Source organism: Stenella coeruleoalba (assembly GCF_951394435.1).
Source record: "Stenella coeruleoalba genome assembly, chromosome: 6".
Classification (NCBI taxonomy): Eukaryota; Metazoa; Chordata; class Mammalia; order Artiodactyla; family Delphinidae; genus Stenella; species Stenella coeruleoalba.
Window position 1 is genome coordinate 124,763,427 of NC_137151.1, and position 23,914 is coordinate 124,787,340.

Sequence of the window (23,914 nt, forward strand, 5' to 3'; positions counted from 1 at the left end):
GACTTACTGTGTAGCACAGGGAACTATATTCAATATCTTGTAATAATCCATAATGGAAAAGAATCTGAAAAAGACTAGATATTGGTATATGCATACCTGAACCACTTTGCTGTACACCTGAAACTAACACAACATTGTAAAGCAACTATACTTCAATTTTTTAAAAAAATAAAAGATAAAATACATATTGAAAAGAAACGGTCCTGATACCAACTTTTAAGGGATCTGTTAATTTTATAAGCAACAGTAAAGTATATGGTAAGGAAATGGAAAACATGAGAACCGGCTCACAGGGTTTCTGGAAACTCTGGGTTACGTGTAAGTGTCACCTTACTTCCCGGGTTCGCACACAGAGTTGATGGTGCTTGGCCAGAGCGCCTATGTAGCCCAGAAGACAGAAATACCCACACGCACTTACAGTGCTTCCGCGGGCACAGCAGACAACCAGAGCTCTAACCCGAGCAGAATTGTGTGCCTTTTGAAAGTGCCTTATAAATTATCCAATGTGACATCACAATAATCCTTTAAGGTTTAGTTTCCTCCTCTGTAAAACGGAGATATCAGTATTTGTTCACCTAACAGCACTGATCATTTATGTATTTATTTACATTCCTATCCCCATTTCGCAGATATGGAAAGTTTCGAAAGTAGTTCCTGGGGGAAAGAATGTAGTTTTGTTTGATCTTTCTTTATCAATAGTGAGTGAGAGGGAGGAGGGGGGAGTGCTTTGATGCGCCCAGCTCCGGAAGGGAAAGGGAAGATGGTGACGCCCTTTAATGTCCAGGGGATTTGGGAAGGACAAGCAGGCACGGCACGGTGGCTGGAGCTGGCGGTAGTGCGTCGCACGCTCCGGGTTTGAGGCGCCCCTGAGCGCGAGTCCGGGCGCGGAAAGTGAGACGGCGGCGCGGGGACTCGGAGGGGACTCGGAGGTCCTTACGCAGGGAATCCTCGCCCCCGGCCCCGCCCCGTCTGTGCGCGGATGCTGACCCCGCCGCGAGCCGCGGCTGTGACTTGCGGGACTTTTTTTGGCGCGCAAGGTCTCGGTGCCCTCCCCGTGACGGGGCAACTGGCGTTTGAGCCAAGTCCAGCCGCGTCCAGGCAGGAGGGAAGACGTGGAGGGGCGCGCGTCTGCCGCAGGAAACACGGGCTCCAGAGTCCCATTTTACGAGTGAGGCGTTCCCACGAGTTAGTCTATGGCTTTGGGGAACGCTCTTTCCTGGGCCTCAGTTTCCCCATCTGTAAAACCGGAGTAAATCGCGCAGAGTTGGGATGGGAATTACACGAGGTCCCGCGCGCTCCGAGGGCGAGAAAGGCTGGCGGCGGCCGCATCACCGGGCAGTCTCCCGACTTGCCAGGTGTGGGCTCAGCCCTCCGCTCCCTGCCTTCCTCCCCGCCTTCCTCCCCGAAGTAGGCTGGGGGCGAGGAGCGACGGGCTCTGCCCGACACTGGCGCCTCCCGCGCTGGCGCCCCGGGTGTCTGCCCCGCCGGCACCCGGAGGTGCCCGGCGCTCCCGGAGCTGGGCGCGGCGCGGCGCGGTCCTCGTGACCCGGCGGACGCCTCCGGGACCTCGCCCCTCCCTCCTGGCTGTGCGCCCTGCGCCCTGCCTGGCCTGTATTTGCCCTGCTGGCCTCAACGCACCGCGACCCGACGCCCGGCCTGTCGCCTTGCTCTCCCTGGCAGGACCGCAGAGAGCAACCCCGGGGTCCGGGCCAGGGCCGACACGCACCCGGAAAGGAGTCGGTGAGTTCGGGGAGAAGGGGGAACGGCGGGGTCCGGTGGCGCCCGGGATGGAGGCCGCAGGTTCAGGGCGGGTCCGCGGTGCTGCGTGCAGCCCCACCGGTGTGAAAACACCCCCAGGGGCCCCCAGGCCTCGGTCCCGGCCGATGAGGAGGACGCGTCCAACCCACCGAACCCCAAACCCAGGCTTCACCCAGATAGCTTGGCAAACTGGTCTGGATCCTCAGGGAGCAAAACAGCGGGGTTTTTTGTTTTTTTGTTTGTTTTTTGCGGTACGCGGGCCTCTCAGTGTTGTGGCCTCTCCCGTCGCGGAGCACAGGCTCTGGACGCGCAGGCTCAGCGGCCATGGCTCACGGGCCCAGCCGCTCCGCGGCATCTTCCCGGACCGGGGCACGAACCCGTGTCCCCTGCATCGACAGGCAGACTCTCAACCACTGCGCCACCAGGGAAGCCCAAAACAGTGGGGGTTTTGGGGGGGGGGTTGTTTTTTTTCTAAACATCTTTATTGGGGTATAATTGCTTTACAATGGTGTGTTAGTTTCTGCTTTATAACAAAGTGAATCAGTTATACATATGTTCCCATATCTCTTCCCTCTTGCGTCTCCCTCCCTCCCACCCTCCCTCCCTATCCCACCCCTCCAGGCGGTCACAAAGCACCGAGCTGATCTCCCTGTGCTATGCGGCTGCTTCCCACTAGCTATCTACCTTACATTTGGTAGTGTGTATATGTCCATGCCACTCTCTCGCTTTGTCACAGCTCACCCTTCCCCCTCCCCATATCCTCAAGTCCTTTCTCCAGTAGGTTTGTGTCTTTATTCCTGTCTTACCCCTAGGTTCTTCATGACATTTTTTTTTTTAAACTGCATATATATGTGTTAGCATACGGTATTTGTCTTTCTCCTTCTGACTTCATTCTGTATGACAGACTCTAGGTCTATCCACCTCACTACAAATAGCTCAATTTCGTTTCTTTTTATGGCTGAGTAATATTCCATTGTATATATGTGCCACATCTTCTTTATCCATTCATCCGATGATGGGCACTTAGGTTGTTTCCATCTCCGGGCTATTGTAAACAGTGCTGCAGTGAACATTTTGGTACATGACTCTTTTTGAATTATGGTTTTTTCAGGGTATATGCCCAGTAGTGGGATTGCTGGGCCATCTGGTAGTTCTATTTGTAGTTTTTTAAGGAACCTCCATACTGTTCTCCGTAGTGGCTGTACCAGTTCACATTCCCACCAGCAGTGCAGGAGTGTTCCGTTTTAGCCCTGTTGCGGATCTCCATGCAGACGGGGCTGAGGCTGCCGGCCTCGGAGGAGACTCACTCTGGCTGGTCGCCCAGGGGCCTGAGGCTGTTTGGGGAGAGACCCCTCCTGCCCGGAGAGAGAGAGCCCGGGTGGTGTCATGGCATATGGGAGGAGGCGTCCTGGACTTTGGGGCCTCTGAAAGCCCCAGTTTTATTGGAATTATGTTTTGTTTTCCGACAGGCCCCTCGACAGCCCACCACGCCCACCTTGTTATCGGGATGGGGGAAGGGTCTGTAGACGAGGAGAGTCACACAGTGGGTGGCCCCAGGTCCCTGCCTGAGCCAGGCCTCTTTACAAATCCCCTGCAGTTTCCTAGACTGTGTCCTACTCACCTTAACCAAATGTTGAAAACCCCATTTCATTTTCAGTTGGGTTGGGGTCTTTGCCTTTTTATGTTTGTTTTTTAAAATTTTAGTTACACATTTCTTTCTGAGAGGTTGGAATGATAAAGGGGGGAGGTGAGGCCCCCACTAGCCCACCAGGTGCAAAGGTGGCACTGCGCTTGGCCGTGAAGCCCCGAGGAGAAGGCCAGGGCTTGCAGACCACGGCAGCGGAGCAGTGACACTGGCACCTGGGTTCAGCCCGTTCACCTCTGTCCTCCGACGTCCAGCCCTCCACTGGATTGTCAGCCGCTCCGCTGACCTCAGTAAGACACAGCTCTCTTGGGCAAGAGCCCCCTGCCTGAATCTCCAGGGCCTCACGCCTTAGACCCAAGCACCAGTCATAGGTGCCTGCGCTCCACCACCTCCAAAATCTGGGTGCAGTGGTAGGAGCCCCGCAGGATTCACTGAAGACGATTCCAGGCACATAGACTAGCAGTCAGTGGGTCTTATTGATTAAGGCATTTGTGACTGAAAAATTAAAGCCAGCTGAGTGGAAGGCTTGGGGGTGATGAAGAGGCTCCAGAGCCCCGTAGGCTACACAGAAGGGAGACTTTGTTGCCCTCGGATGACAGTGTGGTGACCTCTCGTGGCTGCCCCCAGTTCATGCCATTGGGTCAGCCTTCTAGGGCTGTCTCGTTCTTTTCAGAAGCAGTCTCTGGAGGAAGAGCCCGCTCCCCTCTACCCACCTTGTAACCTCTCCCTTTAATCCTGACATCCTGGCATCACCCAGGGCTGGAGAGAGACATAGAGGTCATGGTACAGATGGAAAACCTGAGACCCAGAGAGGAAGGGGACTTGTCCCAAGTCGCAGGGCTGGCTGGTGCCTGAACTAGGATAGGAACCCAATTCCTGGAGCTCAGCCGCATCCTCGTCCCTCAGCGTCACCTTGGGACCCGTCCTTGCTGTGGAGACTAGAGCTGAGGCTTTAGCTGCAGGTGCAGAACTATGTCCATGCGTAAACAAGGTTTCCAGCAGCTTCCCAGGGAGCTGGGAGAACGGAGAGAATGGGCAGGCGGGAGGCAAGCTGCAGGGCCGTTGCTGCTGGACTTATTTCAGAGCACCCGCAGTGGGTGGGGGGGAAGGTGCTCACTTTGCAGCTGACGAGGGCAGCAGGCCCTGCCTGCAGAAGTGACCACACAGGCCAGCTTTGGGAAGCAGCCGCAAAGGGTTAACACAGAGGCCCCACAGCTGGCGCCTGGCCTTCCCTCAGGAACGTGCCCACACCTTTATCAGCAAGAGTTGCCCACCTGATTCTGAGTCATTCCTGCCATTGTTTGTTGGGCATTGAAGAGGAGCTTGGACTTGCTGCAGAGTTTATCTGCTCCGGCGGTGGTGACTACGCATAACTGCTGTCGCTTCCAGCTCGGGGGCCGCCAGCCCAGGTTTTATGTAGGAGGGATCCCCGCCCAGATCTCCCTTTAATGTGGCCAAAATATGAACTCAAATCTTTAACAGATAAAGATGACCCACCATCGAAATGGCGGTGGTCTGGGTTCAGGATATCCACTTGGTAAAACCTGTTCTGTCTCTTCCCAACTCACTAACCTCGGTGTCACGCTCTCTTTTCTCCATTATAGCTTTTAAGCAATGGGGGAGGGCTCACAGGCTCAAAGATTAAAAATGTGATTACATCTGAGCCGTGGACCAGGCGCAAATTGAAAGTGGTTTGTTCAGGAAGCTCATGACTGGGCGTAATCTGCACCGAAGTGGAGCCAGGAGCAGGTGGAGCCTGGTGGGGTCTGCCCCCGCCCCAGCACGCATGCCCTGGGAGGTTCGCCCAGGCTAGGGCAGAGCAGAGCCCGGCCCCCTCCATGGGTCCAGCATGTCCTCTGCTGCCATGTTCCCCCTCGACTGTTACGGTTGGAGGGATACCGGTTGGAGATCAGGGTCTTGGTGAGCAAGCTAAGTGGGGAGTGAGGAGAGAGATGATTGTGGCTGAAAGGCTGTTCCCTTCCATGAACGCACGTGGGTCCCTCAGCGTGGCCGTACCTGGCAGAGGGGCTGCCCTTCCCCCATACCCCAAGTTCCCCCATCAGCCTGACGCAGGCCAGAAGGGGTGCTAGCAAGACACTCCTCGATTGCCAGAGACTTTTGGTTTATGCGTTTTGAATACTGAAATCAAACATATTCTCCATTCGACTTCAGATTATTTTCTAAAGATAGTTTTTTAAAAGCTTTAAACCATCACCCCACCACCCATCATCACCACCACCAACAACAAGAACAACGAAAATAATAAATTAATGAAAATAATAAAAAGCTGGGACTTCCCTGGCAGTCCAGTGGTTAAGACTTCACCTTCCAATGCAGGGGGTGCGGGTTCAATCCCTGGCTGGGGAACTGAGATCCCACATGCCTCGGGGCCAAAAAAACAGAACATAAAACAGAAGCAGTGTTGTAACAAATTCAATAAAGACTTTAAAAATGGTCCACATCAAAAAATCTTTAATAAATAAATAGCTTTAAGCTTCTGCACATCATTAATTCACGACATGGGAAGATTTGGTCACAGTAGATAAAGACCCATGTCGTGGACCACCCGTGTCGTGGACCCATGTCGGGAGCCAGGCTCCTGACCCCAGGCTGTCCTGAGAATACGCTTCCCTCGGAAGCATCGCGTCCCTACTGCATAGCACAGCACCCTACACACGGGATGTGTCTGAAATTTGGAATCACTCTCCCTCCCCTCCTCTGCCTGCACCTCCTGTTCACCCAGAAGTTGGGCCAGAGCTAAAAATAGGCGCCACAGGGCTTCCCTGGTGGCGCAGTGGCTGAGAGTCCGCCTGCCGATGCAGGGGACACAGGTTCGTGCCCCGGTCCGGGAAGATCCCACATGCTGCGGAGCGGCTGGGCCCGTGAGCCATGGCCGCTGAGCCTGCGCATCTGGAGCCTGTGCTCCGCAACGGGAGAAGCCAGAACAGTGAGAGGCCTGCGTACCGCAAAAAAAAAAAAAAAGGCACCACATATACCCTCAGAAAACCATAATTCAAAAAGAGTCACGTACCACAATGTTCATTGCAGCTCTGTTTACAATAGCCAGGACGTGGAAGCAACCTAAGTGTCCATTGACAGAAGATGTGGCACATATATACAATGGAATATTACTCAGCCATAAAAAGAAACGAAATTGAGTTATTTGTAGTGAGGTGGATGGACCTAGAGTCTGTCATACAGAGTGAAGTAAGTCAGAAAGAGAAAAACAAATACCGTATGCTAACACATATATATGGAATCTAAGAAAAAAAAGGTTCTGAAAAATCTAGGGGCAGGACAGGAATAAAGGTGCAGATGTAGAGAATGGACTTGAGGACCCAGGGAGGGGGAAGGGTAAGTTGGGGCCAAGTGAGAGCGTGGCATGGACATGTATACACTACCAAATGTAAAATAGATACTAGTGGGAAGCAGCCGCATAGCACAGGGAGATCAGCTCGGTGCTTTGTGACCACCTAGAGGGGTGGGATAGGGAGGGTGGGAGGGAGACACAAGAGGGAGGGGATATGGGGATACATGTATATGTATAGCTGATTCACTTTGTTATACAGCAGAAACACACCATTGTAAAGCAATTATACTCCAATAAAGATGTTAAATAAATCAAATAAAGATAGGCCCCAGAGTAACATTTTTCAGATGATGTCTCATCCGTGAGGCACCAGCCGTCTGCTCTTGGTTTAGTCTGTGGGATGCTTATTTTTCAGAGTCTGTACTGCGTCACTCCTGGCTTCATTAAACAGAGCACCATGAACACATATCACCTTCCTCAACAATTCAGGGTCATCCCTGGCACCTCCGAAATGGCGCGAAGCCGTGGTGCCGTGGTCCCCTTGAAGCGTGGGAGGCTGTCTACTTCCCTCTGCATCCTGGTCTCCCCTGTTCACATCTCAGTAGGTTGCTGCCCGGCATCACTCCAGGCAGCAGGCAGCCAGGCTGGGCCTCTTCACCACCCGACCCCGGGAGGCACCCACCTCACCAGAGGTGCCCGGACCCTCCCTGGTCCAGTGCGCGCCCGTTCCCAGGCCTCAATGGCCTTTTCTATCTGAGCTGGGAAACCAAGTACATCCTTATTAGAAAGACACATCAAACAAAAGAAACAGACTTGAGGGGGGCTGGGGTGGGGGGATCCTGTGGGTGTGAAGCGTCCGGTGGCAGTTCTGACTCCTAGTGACCTTTCCATCCATCCCTTATCGGTCACTGACATGCTCCAAGACGGTTACGCTTGCGTGACAAGAAAGAGATACTTGTTTCCTTTTGTTTTGCTTTTCTCCCCCACACCTCACAATTTTAGTTTCTTGAAATAAGGCCTGGAATTGTGACTTTTCCTTTAGGAGAGGAGAGAGAATGCTAACTACTCAGCTGATGGTCACGGCTTTCATCTGCTCTGGGAAGAGAATTTCAATGAATGGGCTTCTTATGATAGAATTTTTTTCAACAATGGTGAAAAACAAAAATGAGTAAACCCCAGCCATCCATCAAATGACTTTTTCTTTTTTTTTTTTTTTTTTTTTGGCGGTACGCGGGCCTCTCACTGCCGTGGCCTCTCCCGTTGCGGAGCACAGGCTCCGGACGCGCAGGCTCAGCGGCCATGGCTCACGGGCCCAGCCGCTCCGCGGCCTGTGGGATCTTCCTGGACCGGGGCACAAACCCGCGTCCCCTGCATCGGCAGGCGGACTCCCAACCACTGCGCCACCAGGGAAGCCCCGTCAAATGACTTTTTGTTCCAGTTTTTTTAAAAATGGAAACTGTGTGCTCTAGAGGAGCATCAGGAATCAGTCTTGGTTTAATGTTTTCATGTCCAAAATCTAAAGTCAACCGTAATGAAAATAGTTTGAACGATTCTGGCACATCAGGGCATCCTCTTAATGCGTCGTTCACAGTCAGCACGGTGCTTGAGGATGGAAATACTGAGGGGTCGGTGCAAAAAATTTAAGAAATTATTTTTCACCGACTTTAAGGCACAAGCCAGGAAACAGTTTAGTTGACAGCCGTGGGATCTCCGTGGACATCTCCATTTTAGCTGGCATCGAGTGTTTCTCAGAAAACGGCACTTTTCATAATTAACCTCTTATACAGCAAAGCAGTTTTCTAACAGAGCAAGTTGTGTTCACATTTCTGCAGAGAGTACTTTCGGCTGGTCAGCACTGGTGAGAGGGAGAAGTTCCCCAGAATTCAGAAGCAACATTGGGTCTTTCGATTGGTGTTAAGGTTTCCCAGTGAGAGCAGACAGATTGGATCCCTTCTCTGATGTTCCTAAAAAGCAATTTTCAGTCCTCAGTGAAGAGTGGCTGAAGTCGCCCAGAGGTTCTTGAACTCACGGTTGCCCACAGGGAACCTGTCACCAAACAGAATCTTCCCCCAGAGCAGAGCTGGACTGGGTGTAGTGGCCACAGTCTCTGGCCAAGGGGCCCCTGTGTGGCCTGACGAAGACCAGAGAGGTGGGAGCACAGAAAAGCACCCCCATGTGCCAGGGAGAAGTCGCCGTCATCGCGATATGTGATGTCACCAGCTGTTAGGTGTGAAGAAATACTCAAGGGGCAGGCGTGATGGGGGAGGGAGAGACAGGTGGAGGTGTCATCAGAAGATCTTGTTAGGATGCAGATTCTGAGTCAGGAGTGCTGGGGCAGGGCCTGGGAGTCTGCATGTCTCACAGGCTCTGGGGGCTGCCGCTGGTCTGCAGAGCACACTCTGCATAGCGAGCAAGGTGGTAAAGCTGTCCTTCTCTTGCTTTTTGACATTTGGATTTTCCTTCCTTTGTCCTCTTGGCATTGATTGGGGTCTTCAGTGTCCTCGGAAAGGGCATAACGTCATCTGAAGCCTGACTCCTGGGGTGTGGGGATTGTACGCGTGGGTTCGTTTATTTCGACTGCACACATTTCCAGACACCCATTTGCCTGTTTTCTAAAACGATTTAACCCAGGTTCCAGCTGCTGGGAAATCAGCACTTGCTGTGTTGCCTCTTCTTTGTGAATTGGCCGGCATCTGCACGCGGGCTTCCTGGGCTGAACACTGTGGGCCTGTGTTATTGCAGGTGTGACCCCGACGAGAAGCAGAGATGGGGAAAAAACTGGATCTTTCCACGCTCACAGATGAAGAGGCCAAGCACGTCTGGGAAGTGGTTCAACGGGACTTTGACCTTCGAAGGAAAGAAGAGGAGAGACTAGAGTGAGTGTGTGTGGCTGGGCCCCCGCAGTGCAGCCCTGGTGGCCTCCGGAGCGGCTGTCACCTCGCGGCCCTCCGAGTGGACAGACAGGAGGAGCTCGGGTACAGGACACTGGCCGGAAGCTGGGCGCTGGGAAACATTCTGCTTTCTGGCCTTAAGAAACTTTAAGTTTCTTCCTAATTAAAACAAGGAGATCTGACTTTGCTCCTGAGAGCCAGATATTCCCTGAATAGGTTTAGTTCAACTTGATCCAGCCCCAGGGTGACATTCTCTCCTAAGTGGGGTGATGCTTAGGGCACGGCATTGCACGAATAAAAGAGCTAGAGGTGATGAATAGGGAAAGCCTTGGCGCTGGCCTGAGACACCCAGAAGCCGGGAGCAAGGGCATTTAGGACAAAGGCTGACTTCCGCCTCTTCCCAGCAGTGTTGGGGCACCTCATCCTCCGCATGGAGGCCCCGGCGCCATTTTGCATGTCTCTCCCCGTGGGCTGAGCTAAAACCCACCCGGCGTTACTTACTCCCCCTCTGCCCTTGCATATTCCTCCACCAGACCTCCAAGGCTTAGCTGTCCCCCGGGCTCCCTGTTGTCTTGGTGACTTTTGTGGGTTGGTAGGCCTATTGCGAAGGAGACATTGTATAAAGACTCGGGGTGGGGGGGGGGGAGGTAGCCAAGGAAATGCCTGAAAGGCCCCTGGTGGCGGAGCACCAAGAGGAGGTTAGAGCCATGATGGGAAGCAGACCGTCGGGGGGCTGAGGACCCGGGCAGGACTTGGGCCTTTCCCCGCGTGGCTGCAGGCCTTCGGGCAGGGGAGTAACAAGACCCGGCTTCTGCTCTGCAGGCGGTGGGCTACGGAGAAGTGGTCAGATGAGCTTTGAAGGGGGCCCCTGCAAGTGTGCCCACGGGTTGGATGTGGGGTGTGGAGTATGGGAGGCGTCAAGGTCAGGGTCACTCCAGAGCCATGGCCTGAGCAACTGGGGCATGGAGGTGTCCTCACCTCACCTGGGGAAGGCGAGGGTGGAGCAGGTGTGGAGGAAGCCAGGACACGGGTCAGACCTGTTGACACTGGGTTGCCTGTTAGACGCGAAGTGGCCAGGGAAGCCCCACACCCACGGGGCTGGAACCCAGCAGAGACAGGACTGAGGGCGCAGCCACCTACAGATGCTGTGGCTGCTGGAATCATTCCAGACTAGTGGCTTAAAGCACACACATCCCTCGCGGCTCTGGAGTCCAGAAGCCGAGGTGTGGGCGGGGCTGCCCGCCTTCCGGAGGGTCCCTTGCCTCTGCCGGCGTCTCGAGGGGCCCACGCTCCTTGGCTTCTGCCCCTCCTGCCTCTTCGAGGCCGTCAGCCTGCCGTCTTCCAGTCTCTGTCTTTCTGACCTCTGCTTCTGTCGTCGCATCTCTCTGGCTCTCCTGCCCTCCTGTTTTGCCTAGAAGGATCTCACGATCACGCTGAGCCCACCCAGCTAATCCCGTCACCAACTCACAACCCTTAACTTAATCACACCTGCAGAGTCCCTCTTGCCCTGTAAGGAGACACAGTCCCAGGTTCTAAGAACCAGGACATACAGCGTTTTTGGGGTAGAGGGATCATTAGATCATTACTTAGCTGCCCCAGTATTTAAAGCCATGGGTCTGGAGGAGACCACGCTGCAGGGAGGACACAGAGAGAAAGACGGACCCCAGCAGAGACAGAAGGAGCAGCGGTGGGAGTCTCTGGGTCCCGACACAGAGCAGAGTCCACACAAACAGACGAACTGTTAAGTGAAGCACGTTCATTGGAGCCCAGCGCCCGTCTCGATGGCGGGGAGGCGTCGGACCAGGACCGCGAGGCTTCCTGCCGCCGCTCTGTGGAGCTCTCCACCCTCCGCTCTGTGTTGGGCTGCAGGTCACCCCCGCCCCCGGGGTTTTCATTATGAAGGTGCTTTCTCCCCACTGGTGTCTGGGGCCCTGACTCAGCCCCCCGCGACCCCAGGACTGGGGCCCAGAGCTGACCTTGGCCAGCGTCCTCGTGCTGATTGGGCCCGCCCCGCCCCTCGTCCCCTCCCTCTGCTTCAGCCGTGGCCTGAAGGCTGCACCCGGGGCCCAGGTCCACAGGCTCTCAGCGACAGAGCCCACCTGGCCTTTGCTCTGGGGATCACAGCCTCTCCAGGCAGCCCAGCTGTTGTCACTTTTATTTTTTTATTTTTTTATTTATTTTTTTAATTGAAGTATAGTTGATGTACTTTTATTTTCAATGACAGCTTAGACCCTCCCATTCGATACGTATATAGAATCGCAGATCAGTCAGAGGGGAGGGGAACCCAGCCCTCCAGGGAGACCCTTGAGTGGGTCAGCCCCTCCCTCCGTCCAGGCAGAGCTCGGGTGGTTTTGCAGAAATTCCTGTCTTTCTTGTCTACGGGGGATGCCCTCCTGATACCCTTCCTCTTTATTTTCCATGTTCCTCTAGTCATTTCACACCGTAAAAGGGAGACACGCCCGGGTAACCTCCAGTTACTGCTGGGAAAGGAAGTCTCCGAAGGATCCGGGTTGTGTTGCCTCCACTTCTGGGGGGCCTACGGGGCAGGTCAGGTCCCCGGCCAGTCGGTTACGGTCAGGGTGATGTCCTTGTTCGAAAGTGCCTGAGGCCTTCTGCTCAAGCGGCCTTCAGATCGGCCGCTCTGCCGTGTCTTCTTGGCCTTCCGTGTGCGCTTAGATGGTGAGCTTATTAAGTACAATAGTGCAGGACATGGTCCCTGGAAATGCTCTGGTTTGGAGAGGTGGTGGTTCAGAGAATCCACGTCAGAGTCAAGGCAAGGATGCTGGAGCCCCAGTAGCCTTCCCTCGATTGGTGCTTCCTGTGCAGACACAGGCCCCTGGTGACACACTTGGGAAGAGCCGTGTAAACAGCGGGGGCTTAGTGAAGGGTGTTCTGTGGGTTTTATTTTTTGATGTTTCTGTCTCTTGCTCACTGTGGTATTGGTTAACTGTGCAACAAGAGGTGAAGCCGCCTCTGCCTGTGACAAGCCTTATCCCCAGGGTCCCCGTGACCCCTGGGAGCAGGGCCCAGGCATGTGGTTCTGAGGCCAGGACACACGGGGTGTGGGTTCAAGTTCTGCTCGGGTAGGTGCTGAGACTTAGGAAGGGCGTGGCGGAAACAAGCTCCGAATAAAGACCTTTGGGTTCTGGACACTGAGATTGTTTCTGCAGAGCAAGTTGGCTACAATACCAGCAGTCTACAATGAAACCGAAGACAGTTTAAAAATAATAACCCCCCTCCTTCCCAATCTCCTCTCAGTGGTAATCTGTGCATTTCACCAGTTTCAACGTTAATCGTCCATTTCCTGCAGCCACGGTATCCCATTCTCTGTCACACGTCTGGTTTCTCCACGATTCCTTGGAGTCCTCATACTTTCTCCCAGTTCCTGATTCTCTAATCTATGAACCAACAATGGGCTGAATGGAGAAACTGGCCCTCAGGTGACAACTACGTGGGTGACCTTAGCAAACTGAGCTGCTCAGGGGCTGTTCAGATGAGTTTTTTGTTTGTTTTTTTAATTTTTATTGAGATATAGTTGATTTACAAGGTTGTGTTGGTTTCAGATGTATAGCACTCAGATGAGTTTTTGATGTCTTTGACACACTCTGAAAGATGCCAAATGGATGGCCCAGCTCAAAACACCTACCGAGGTCGTTGACAGAGCAAAGTTAATAGGGGGGAAACCGTGAAACCAAGACACAAACACATGCATTACTTGGAAGGAACTTTCCTGTCCTGAATACACGTCAAGTGGACATAGTGTGTGGGCTCAAGGTCAGTTCACCAGCAGCACATTTACCGGAGAGGCGATTTGCTAAACAGCCAATTCACCGAATATACCAGTTAGGAAACAATCAAACGAAAAAAGGAATACGTCTCCTTTAGTGTTTACAGAGTTAACAGAAATGGATGTTTGATGGATTGCTGCTCAATTTTTCTCCCCATGTGGGAGCATCACCCTGTAAAGGATGCTGGGATGGGGCCTGGGTGAGGGCTCCGGCACCTTCTCCTGTGGGGTAGGACCAGCACCTCTTTGGCTTCTGCTGTTAAAGTGTGTGACCAGTGAGCTGGCCCAGGTCCCCAGCACTAACGCTCGCATGCCCAGTAGACCATCTCCATGACACGAAAGCCTCCGACCCCTCGGCCAGGCCTGACCTCCTGCCCTGTGCAGAGGATTCTCACAGCCCCATGGGGAAGATGGAGGCCATCCGGTGGTGAAGGGCAAAGGCTGGAGCATCTTGGTTCATCTTCCCCATGAGCCTCTTAAAGGGACGTTTCAAACAGAACACGCTCGTTCCAGGGACTGGCTGTGGGCAGACCGTGTGGACAGCTACCCTCTGAACTGCCCAGGAGGATGTCCCTGGGGGTCTAGCTGCCGAGTGGCAGGTGCCTTGGGGAGCTTCCAAATGGCTTTTCTCACAGGCTATTTCGGGAATTCGAGGAGAAGGAAGGGGGAGGCCATCTGACCTTCGATTTAGCCCCAGGCAGATGTAAGTCTCTCCCTGAAGTCAGCATGTGTGACCAGGGACTCGGGAGTGGGGTGTTTACTGTACGCGGTGTGATGTTATTCCTGGCTTCCCGTCAACACAGTGCTACACTCTGGAGAATCCAAAACCCAAAGATGCACAAAAATTCTTAGGCAATTCCTCAAGCCTTCACTCTCCCCCAGACCCCGGTCACTGTCGCAGTGAGCTCACCCAGTTCCTCACAGAAAGCTCACGGATACCAGGTGTAACCTCCCCCCATGCTGCCCCCGTCCTTACCTGTGTTCATGCCCACCCTGTGTTCCCTCTCCTGGCCCTTACTTGTGCTCTGGCCCTTTCCTGTCTGCTCCCAGCTCCTGGAGCAGGGAGCTGCCTCAGTTACTCCCTCTCTGCCCTATAGCTCCTACTTGGAATGTCAGTAGGATCAGTCGCCATATTGGAACAAAAAAACAAAAGCAAGAACAAACCAACGAAAAAACACAGAAAGCCTTTCCTTTGTCCCTGACACCCTGCTAAACCCTGGCACACTCAAGGGCTGCACATCCTTACATCTGCCTCATGTTCCGCTGGTCTGTTCTGGCAGCTCCCCCTTTCACAGATAGAGATAATCAGTGAAACAACATGAAAGTCCTAAAATGCAACCAAGTGTGTATAACAATATCTAGTACAATGGTAACATTTCATATCAGTAAAAGAGGGAAGAATTAGTTAAAGCTAAGTGTTGGAATAGTTGACCATGAGTGCAGGGCTGGGGTAGGGAGTTTGACCTCAGTTAGATTTATAACTGATACATTAAAAATGTAAAACATGAAACTGAAAATTATTGGAAGAAAATATAAGTAAATATGTACATAATCTTGGAGTGGAAAAGCCTACATATGACAACACAGGTAGACATCACGACACAAAATACTGATGAGTATTGACTAAATACATACATCTGAATTTAAAGGAAAATGTTTAAGTTTTTAAAAATTAGAAGAAAAAGTTTTGTTTTGTTTTTGGTTTTTTTTTGCGGTATGCAGGCCTCTCACTGTTGTGGCCTCTCCGGTTGCGGAGCACAGGCTCTGGATGCGCAGGCTCAGCGGCCATGGCTCACAGGCCCAGCCGCTCCGCGGCATGTGGGATCCTCCGGACCAGGGCACGAACCCATGTCCCCTGCATCGGCAGGCGGACTCTCAACCACTGCGCCACCAGGGAAGCCCCTAGAAGAAACAGTTTTAACAGAAATGGCAGTGATTCATATCTTTGATCTCTAAAGAGTGTCTTAAAATCAGAAAGATAAAGAAGTTTTCCAAATTAGAAAAACACAGAAATCCCACAGTTTACATAGGAAAGGGATAAATGAGAATGCATGGGTGACTCACGTCGCTGGGTGAGGACCCAAGTTTACCTAAATAGAACACCCTGTTTTCAAGGGCACAGCCCACAAGTCAAATATTAGGGTGTGGACCTTCCCCAGAAAGGCAAACAGGTGGTGATGTGGATTTGCAATCTTTGCAAACAGACCTGAATGCCTGAGATTACCCACGAAAGAGCTCCTGGTGTGACACGTGGCTTGCACACCATGACTTGCTTTAAAAATAAATAATAAGGAATTTGAGGTCACCCTTTGCTGGGCCACCTGGCACCACAGACAGGCAACTCCAGGGTTGAAAACACAGGGGCTGAAACAGGAAGTCAGCCGCCAGCGCAGCCTGGAGATTAACTGTGGTCTGGGTTCATCTGTGAGATTCCTGTGAGCCTCCCTCAGTTCACACATCACCACGTATTTCCTCTTTATCCCTTTTATCATCATTTGCTCATTCTCTTCAGAAGACCTCAAAGAACTTTAGCAAGTGTCTATTTCCCTCATTATAATTCCTGATACTTAACTCATATAATCAGGACCTTAGATCATGTAATTGCTCTTCAGTTCTTATTACATTATGTTTGTCCTCTTTCAGCAATTCTCTCTGACACTTTAGTTTGGTTGATGTACTTTTAATACTTTTGTCTCAATTCTGTGACTCATTGGTCCTTTCACCTCATTCTTAAGGGTCATACTTGAGATTCGGTTTTCAGTCCTCTGGAGCACATCTTCACATTGTTTTCTCAGGAATGGCATGGTGGGGGGGGATTTTATATTTGGGAATCTCTCAGGTGGGAGTGAGATCTCTGCTCACACATTTTCCCCTCAGAACCATGGCAGAATAATGAGCCCCCAAAGATGCCCATGTCCTAATCCCCCAAATCTGTGAGTATACTGGGCTACCTGGCAAAGGGGAATTAAGATTGCAGATGCAATTAAGGGTGCCAATCAGGGCCTCAGCATGGGGAGACAATCCTGGGTAATCCAGGTGGGCCAGTGTGGCCACAAGGGGCCTGATAGATGGAAGGATGCTGATCAGGGCCTGGACACAGGGAGACAGTCCTGGGTTATCCAGGTGAGCCACAAGGGGCCTGACAGATGGAAGGAAGGGGGACACAGGGCAACGTAAGAGTGATTCATGGTGAGAAGGACTCAACCCACCATTGCTGGCTCTGAGATGGAAGAAGGGGCCATGAGCCAGTGAATACAGTTGCCCTCTAGAAGCTGGGAAAGCAAGGGCACAGACCTTCCCCCTGAGCCTCCAGGAAGAATCGCATTCCCACCAACACCTTGATTTTGGGTGCCATCTAGGACTTCCACAGCTTGAGAGGAGAAGTCAATACCTGGCTTCAAAGTTTCAAAAGTCAGGCTGACTCTCTTGTTAGGGGCTAATGCAGCTGGTGACTTTAAGTTGAAGCCAGGGCTCATTTACCATTTTGAAAACCCTAGGGTCCTGAAGAACTATGATAAATCTACTCTTCCTGTACTCTGTAAATGGAACAACAAAGCCTGGGTGACAGCACATCTGTTTACAGTACGGTTTACTGAATATTTTAAGCTCACTGATGAGACCTACTGCTCAGGAAAAGATTCTTTTCAAAATAATAGTGCTGGGTTTCCCTGGTGGTGCAGTGGTTGAGAGTCCGCCTGCTGATGCAGGGGATGCGGGTTCGTGCCCCGGTCCGGGAAGATCCCACGTGCCGCGGAGCGGCTGGGCCCGTGAGCCATGGCCACTGAGCCTGCACGTCTGGAGCCTGTGCTCCGCAACGGGAGAGGCCACAGCAGTGAGAGGCCTGTTTACCGCAAAAAATAATAATACTGCTCATTGACAGTGTACCTGGTCACTCAAGATCTCTGATGGAGATGGACAATGAGATTAATATTGTTTTCATGCTGCTAAGACACATGCATTCTGCAGCCCATGGATTGAGGAGTAATTTGGCTTCTAAGTCTTATTCTTTAAGAAATGCCTTTCATGAGGCCATAGCTGCCAGAGACAGTGATTCCTCTGATGAATGTGGGAAAAGTAAATTGAAAACACCATGGAAAGGATTTGTCATCCTAGATGCCATGAAGAACATCCGTGATTCATGGAAAGAGGTCCAAATATCAACATTCACAGGAGTCTGTAAGAAGTTGATTCCAACTCTCAACGGATGACTTTGAGGGGTTCAAGACTCCAGTGGAAGAAGTAACTGCAGATGTGGTGGACACTGTGAGAAAACTAGAATCAGAAGTGGGGCTCCAGATGTGACTGAATTGCTGCAATCTCATGATACAACTTGAACAGATGACGAGTTGCTCCTCATGGATCAGCAAAGAAAGCGGTTTCTTGAGATGGATCTACTGGTGAAGATGGTGTGAAGATGGTTGAAATGATAACAAAGGATTCAGAATATTCCATAGACTGAGTTGATAACGCAGCAACAGGATTTGACGGAATTGACTCCAATTTTGAAAGAAGTTCTACTGTGGGTAAATTGCTATCAAACAGCGTTGCATGCTGCAGAGAAATTGTTCATGAAACGAAGAGTCCATGCAGCGAACTTCACTGTTGTCTTATTTTAGGAAATCACTGCTGCCACCCTAGCCTTCAACACCCACCACCCTGATCAGTCAGCAGCCACCAGCACAGAGGCGGGACCCTCCACCCGCAAAAAGAATATGACTCAGAAGAAGGTTAGCAATTTTTAACCAGAAAATATTTTAATTAAGGTATGTGCATTATTTTTTCAAACATAATGTTATTGCACGCTTAATAGACTTCAGTATAGTGTAAACATAACTTTTATTTGCCCTGGGGAACCAAGAAATTCCTGCGACTCCCTTTATTGCAATATTCATTTTGTTGCGGTGGTCTGGAACTGAACCCACAATATCTCCAAGGTGTGCCTTATTACCTGTCAGGTGTTTGCCCTTCTCTGCCTTGGCCATTATCTTCTCTCCGCATTTCTGTCTCCTCAGCCCTTTTCTTTGCATTCTAGGAGAGTAAATGTATGGCTTCCAAATCAGCAGTTCTCAAACATTTTGGTCTGAGGGACCCTTTATGTTCTTAAATTACTGAGAACCCCAAGGAGCTTTTGTTTAGCTGGGTTATAGATGTCAATATTTACCCAATAAAAAATTAAAACTGGGCGTTTTAAAAATAGTCATTCAGGGCTTCCCTGGTGGCGCAGTGGTTGAGAGTCCGCCTGCCGATGCAGGGGGCGTGGGTTCGTGCCCCGGTCCGGGAAGATCCCACATGCCGCGGAGCGGCTGGGCCCGTGAGCCATGGCCGATGAGCCTGTGCGTCCGGAGCCTGTGCTCCACAACGGGAGAGGCCACAACAGTGAGAGGCCCGCGTACAGCAAAAAAAACAAAAAAAACAAAACAAAACAAAAAAAATAGTCATTCATTTATTTAAAACAACAATAAACCCCTTACAACATAATAAAATTTTTATGAAAAATAACTTTTTTTCCAAAATAAAAACATGAGTGAGGAAAATGGCATTGTTCTGTATTTTTTGAAAATCCCTTTAACGTCTGGCATAATCGGAGATAGCTGAATTCTGATATTTCTTCCGCATTCAATGTGTTGTAATATGTTGTTTTGTCTGAGGTGTTGGAAGAAAATCTAGCCTCACACAGATATGTAGTAGGAAAAAGCAGGAGTGTTTTAGTAGCTTTCTCACATAATTATGGACATTGTTTTGATAATACATGAAAACCCTATGACTGGTAGTTTCTTAAAGGAAGTTACAATGTGGAATCTGAAACCATGGCAATGAACTTTACCTTTCCTGTTTCATGAAAATCCGTTGGTCCATCTTGCACTTGAAGTTAATCTTCTGTCCACGCGTGATTTTGTGACACCTATGCAGACTTTCCAAATGTCGACACGTTTCATTATACAGAACCCAAAAAATCAAATCACTGCTGATCTTACCAGAAACCGCTCAGCGATGAAAACTGTCCGGCCCAAGTCAGCAGAGACATAAAATTTTCCAGAAGCCTTTGAGCTTGAAAGCTTGAGTTTTGTCAATGGCAACAAATACTGTCACTTGATCACACTTTTAATCAAAGACGCACTTCATCAAGACATGCTTTCGTTTCTTTTCTGGCAGAGAGCAGATTGACCGCTGGTACACTCTGTACCTCTGGCTTGATCTGTGCTGAGGCCCCAGAACTTTCACCCGCCATAGCTTTTGCACCACCGGTGCGGGGGTCAAAGAGCAAAAAACACAAATACTACCTTAGTGTTATTATGAGAGGAGTTTTGACCTTGTGGACCCTGTCAAAGGGTCTCAGGTACCCCTGTAGGTCCCTGGACCACACCTTTAGAACCACTGTTCTGAATCCCTGGACTTGATGTTCTGCCCGTTTCCCTCCCCATTGCCCACCTCAGTTCCTTTCCATCTTCACTTTAGCCCCGCCTTCTCCACCTCCATGAACATAGCCTGTGGTCTTTCCACCTCAGCCTGGCTTCTTCTTACCTCCTGCTCCTCTCTCTTATGCCCACTCAGCACACACACAGGAAGACTAGTTTCAAGTCTTCCTCTATTTACTACTACTGTGTAGTCAATCACATTCAGGGCATCTTTTCTTCCTGAAGGTGACCTTAACTTGTAGCTGCATGTTGGGCTCGTCCCTGCCTGTAGTGGTCGACCCTGTGATTGCGATAAGCAGGATGGCTCTGGCCCCTCACGATCTTCCAGGTCTGTTGACGTGCCCTCTGGTTGGCAGGCATCTGGTGTTACTCTGCTGGACCCATGCAGGGTCCCCTCTTCCCTCCCTCCTGTTTTCCAGCTGTGAAGAAGAGAAATTGTGTTTTAGAGAATCTGAAGCAGAGTCACAGATGTAGAAAACAAACTTATGGTTACTGGTGGGGGGATAACTTGGGAGATTGGGATCGACATATACACACTACTACATGTAAAACAGATACCTAATAAGGACCTACTGTATAGCACAGGGAACTCTACTCAATACTCTGTAATGACCTATATGGTAGAAGAACCTAAGAAAGAGTGGACACACGTATGCGTATGATAGATTCACTGTGCTGTACGGCAGAAACGAACACAACATTGTACGTCAACAATACTCCAATAAAAATTATTTTAATTTTTAAAAATTTAAATTTATTTTAAATAATATATATTACAAATAAATATATTCACAAAAAAGGAATCTGAAGCAGAGTATCATGATCTGTTCCCCCAAATTCAACACCTGAAAGTTTCCAGCCGCCACCCCAGGACTCTCGCGGGCTCTTATTGAAGAGGACTTCACATCCTGGGATGCAGTGTACCTCTACACGTCCTCCTCTTTCTTTCCGGGAGTCCGGCTCTACCTGGATGGAGAATGGGGGACCCATGCTGGGAGACAAGCTGGACAAGGCCCTGCCAAGGGGTGGCCTTGAGGTTTTCTGGCTGAAGCAGATACATCAGGAGTGGACGTGGAGGACTCTAGGCCCTTTCCACCTGGCCCCAGGTGCTCTGCGGTTTAAGGAAGACACTTTCTCTACCGTGTCAATGCAGTTCTATCTAGCCTGTAGTCAGTGGATGACAGTATTCTTCCTAGCTTCCTGCCACCACTGGGCTTCTTTTCTTGGCTGTGTGGGTTCAGCTTCTCAATGCTTACTGTAGGGGGCCGACCTGACCTCCACTTACCTGGTGTCATCCTCAGCTCAGGACCATTAACTCAGGCCAGGGTGGCAGAGCAGGTGTGGCTGACCTGGGCCTCACAGAAGAGAGCGTCAGCCTGGCCCACCGTCTGCCCACCGTCCTGCTCCATCCTCTGTGACTCTTCCTGCTGCCGCTCTGACTGGTCCAGGAACCTCTTGGATTTTTCTCCTCTAATCTCCTGCTAAACAATTAAACTGGGCCACAGATTGGCTCTAGATAACTGTGTGGCCCAGCCAAGCTGCACCCCCAGGACCTCACCGGGCCCCATCCCTGCTGGTTTCCCAGAGCCGCCAACCCCGTCTGGTCCGACAGACACTGGGTGCTAGTGGCCACGGGTCCACACTCATCCAGCTAACAGTCTCCAAGCTCTGGGCTCTACATCAGAAAAGCTCCGGGTTCAGGGTCAGAGGTGGGGAACCAACCTGGGGTCCAGGACCTGTGTGCACCCTCTTCCCGCTATACTGAGTTATGTGAGGTGGTGCGGGCAGTTGTGGGCCTGCTCCCTCCTGTGATTCTGAACCTGTATGGTTCGCAGCCCTTTAGCAATGAAAGAAAGTCATGGTGCTACCTGACTTTGGGTCACTGTTTTGTGCATCTGGGAGTCTGTGTGTGTGTGTGTGTGTGTGTGTGCACGCGCGCGCGCGTGCCCTTGAATTTAAAGCCTGTTGCAGAACCAAGGCATCCGATATTTTCTTGTTTCCGATTCAGGGGTTTGAAAGGCAAAATTAAGAAGGAAAACTCCAAGAGGGAGCTGCTTTTGGACACGGCCCACCTGAGCAACACCCACTGCGCCCACTGCCTGCAGCCCTACCAGCTCCTCGAGACCCCCAAGAGGCAATGCCTGGACTGCAGCCTCTTCACCTGCAAAGGCTGTGGCCACAACCCGGAGGAGCAGGGCTGGCTCTGCGACCCCTGCCACCTGGCCAGGTGAGCCGGGACCTGGAGATCAAGTGGCCCTGCCGGCGGGGGGCCCGGCCTGCCCCTTCCAGGACACGGGGGGGTGTGCCGCCCCGCCCGGGCCTGAGCTCTGTGTCTCTGCAGGCTGGTGAAGAGGGGCTCCCTGGAGTGGTACTACAGGCATGTGAGAGCCCGCTTCCAGCACTCCGGGGGGGCCCAGGTAGCGCGGTCCCTCTGCGGGAGGCTGCAGGGAGCAGGTAAGGAGTGAGCCTCTTCCCCAGGCATCCAGTACGGGGCCCAGACTCTGTCTTTTCAACAAACATTCCCCATGAGTCCGATGAGATCATCAAGACATAAGAGATGGGCTGTAGCTCAATCGTTTGTTTTAATATTTTGAATCCAAGTATTTATTCCATGAAGAACTTGAGATCCAGACGGTGTTCTTGCACTAAACCTGTACTCACCTGTGTTGTCCACCTTGAAGCCATTGGGGTAGAGGGATATGTCGGGGGAAGGATGTGAGATTGCCTGAGCTTAGCAGTGTCTCCTGAACTTGAACGGAGAGAACTGAGCGGTGTTTTCGGGACGCTCTTGCCTTGTCCCTGTCACCTGAGTCCCAGGCTCTGCCAACACCTGGCCAGGCCTTCGGGCTGTGACGACCTGTCAGACCAGCATCTGGGGGCTCGGTGTCTTGACCGTCTCCATCTGGGGCACCGAGGAGAATGCCCCGGGGTCTGGAGCTCCTGCACGTCCCGAGCGGAGGCGATGCTTCTGGGATTGGGGGTGTCCTCACTGTGCGCCAGCCTGGGCGTCTCCCCCAGGCCTTCTGGAGAGGCGCCTTACTTGTGTCTCGGGCCCCGTAAAGCCCCACGTTGATAGGCAGGTGCAGGAGGTAGGCATAGCCACCCTCAGGGCCTGGGCACACGCACTGGGCCTGGCACAGGTGTTCTGAGCAGCCTTAGCACGCTGTTGAATTCAGGACAGACCACCGAGAGGCTTCCTCACCTGTGATGGCTTCTGGCACCTGGAGCAACAGACCGCGGGGGTAGGGGGCTTCCTTGGGCTGGGGGTGCAGGGGGCATGTGATAAATCATCGAAACCAGGACACTTGTAAGAGTAAAAGTGGCTCTCCTGGTAACCGTGCTGAGACAGCTGGCGTCACTAGGCGTGTCCTGGTGACACGGTGGGGCAGGGGGCACCGTCACCCTAATTCTTCGGGAGTTCCCCCCACCTCCTCACCAGGATCCTCACCAGGATCGTGGCCGATATTTCTGTCTTGGTTGGAGCCTATCAGTAAATCCCACAGCCGCGTGCACCCGCGACCCCGTGCCCGCTCAGCCGGCCGGGAGCCCGCTGAGGGATCTTCCTGCAGCAGGAGTGTGGTTTCACCGCCGCTGCAGGGCTCAGGTGTGGGAACCACAGGTAGCACGGGAAAAGCCACACCGCGAAGCGTCTGAGAATCTCAACGCCGGAGGCCCCGTTCACGGTGGGAAACCACAGGCCACGTCACAACGCTGAGGACCTGGTCCTGGCCCCGGGAGGTTCTGATTTCTAGGGACTGGGGTGGGCTCGGGTATCTGCGTTAGGTAAAAGGTCACGGGGATTCTGGCGCCCAGCCAGGTTGCAGAGCTTGCTGCCACCCAGAAGCGGCCAGTTCAGAACTGTCACCACCGAGGGCCAGGAGGTGGCACTGGGGGGCAACAAAAAATCTGATTGCAGCTGCTGCTGCGGACCCCGTGAGGCAGGTCTCGGGTGGGGTGATGGTCCAGGGGCTGCATTCTCCCTGCTGGTACCTGTGAATGCAGGGCACACGGAAAGAGCACAAAATCGGGAGAGTTGTACCTTTAAAACGAAGTAGTCAAACACAAAAAAGAAGAAGAAGTGATTCAAGTTAATGTTTCAAAAGCTGG

At 52.0% G+C, this 23,914-nt stretch overlaps 1 protein-coding gene across 2 annotated transcripts in view; it reads left to right on the forward strand.

The window, feature by feature from the left end:
- The first annotated feature begins 897 nt into the window (after window positions 1-897).
- MLPH (melanophilin) overlaps window positions 898-23,914 on the forward strand; it is a 44,372-nt gene continuing 21,355 nt past the window's right edge. For both annotated transcript variants that reach the window (XM_079924815.1, XM_079924816.1), the window contains exons 1-4: window positions 898-1,740; window positions 9,456-9,589; window positions 21,816-22,034; window positions 22,149-22,261. In XM_079924815.1, the coding sequence (XP_079780941.1) occupies window positions 9,480-9,589; window positions 21,816-22,034; window positions 22,149-22,261 (442 nt within the window). In that variant the 5' untranslated portion in view covers window positions 898-1,740; window positions 9,456-9,479. The remainder of the gene's footprint in view (window positions 1,741-9,455; window positions 9,590-21,815; window positions 22,035-22,148; window positions 22,262-23,914) is intronic.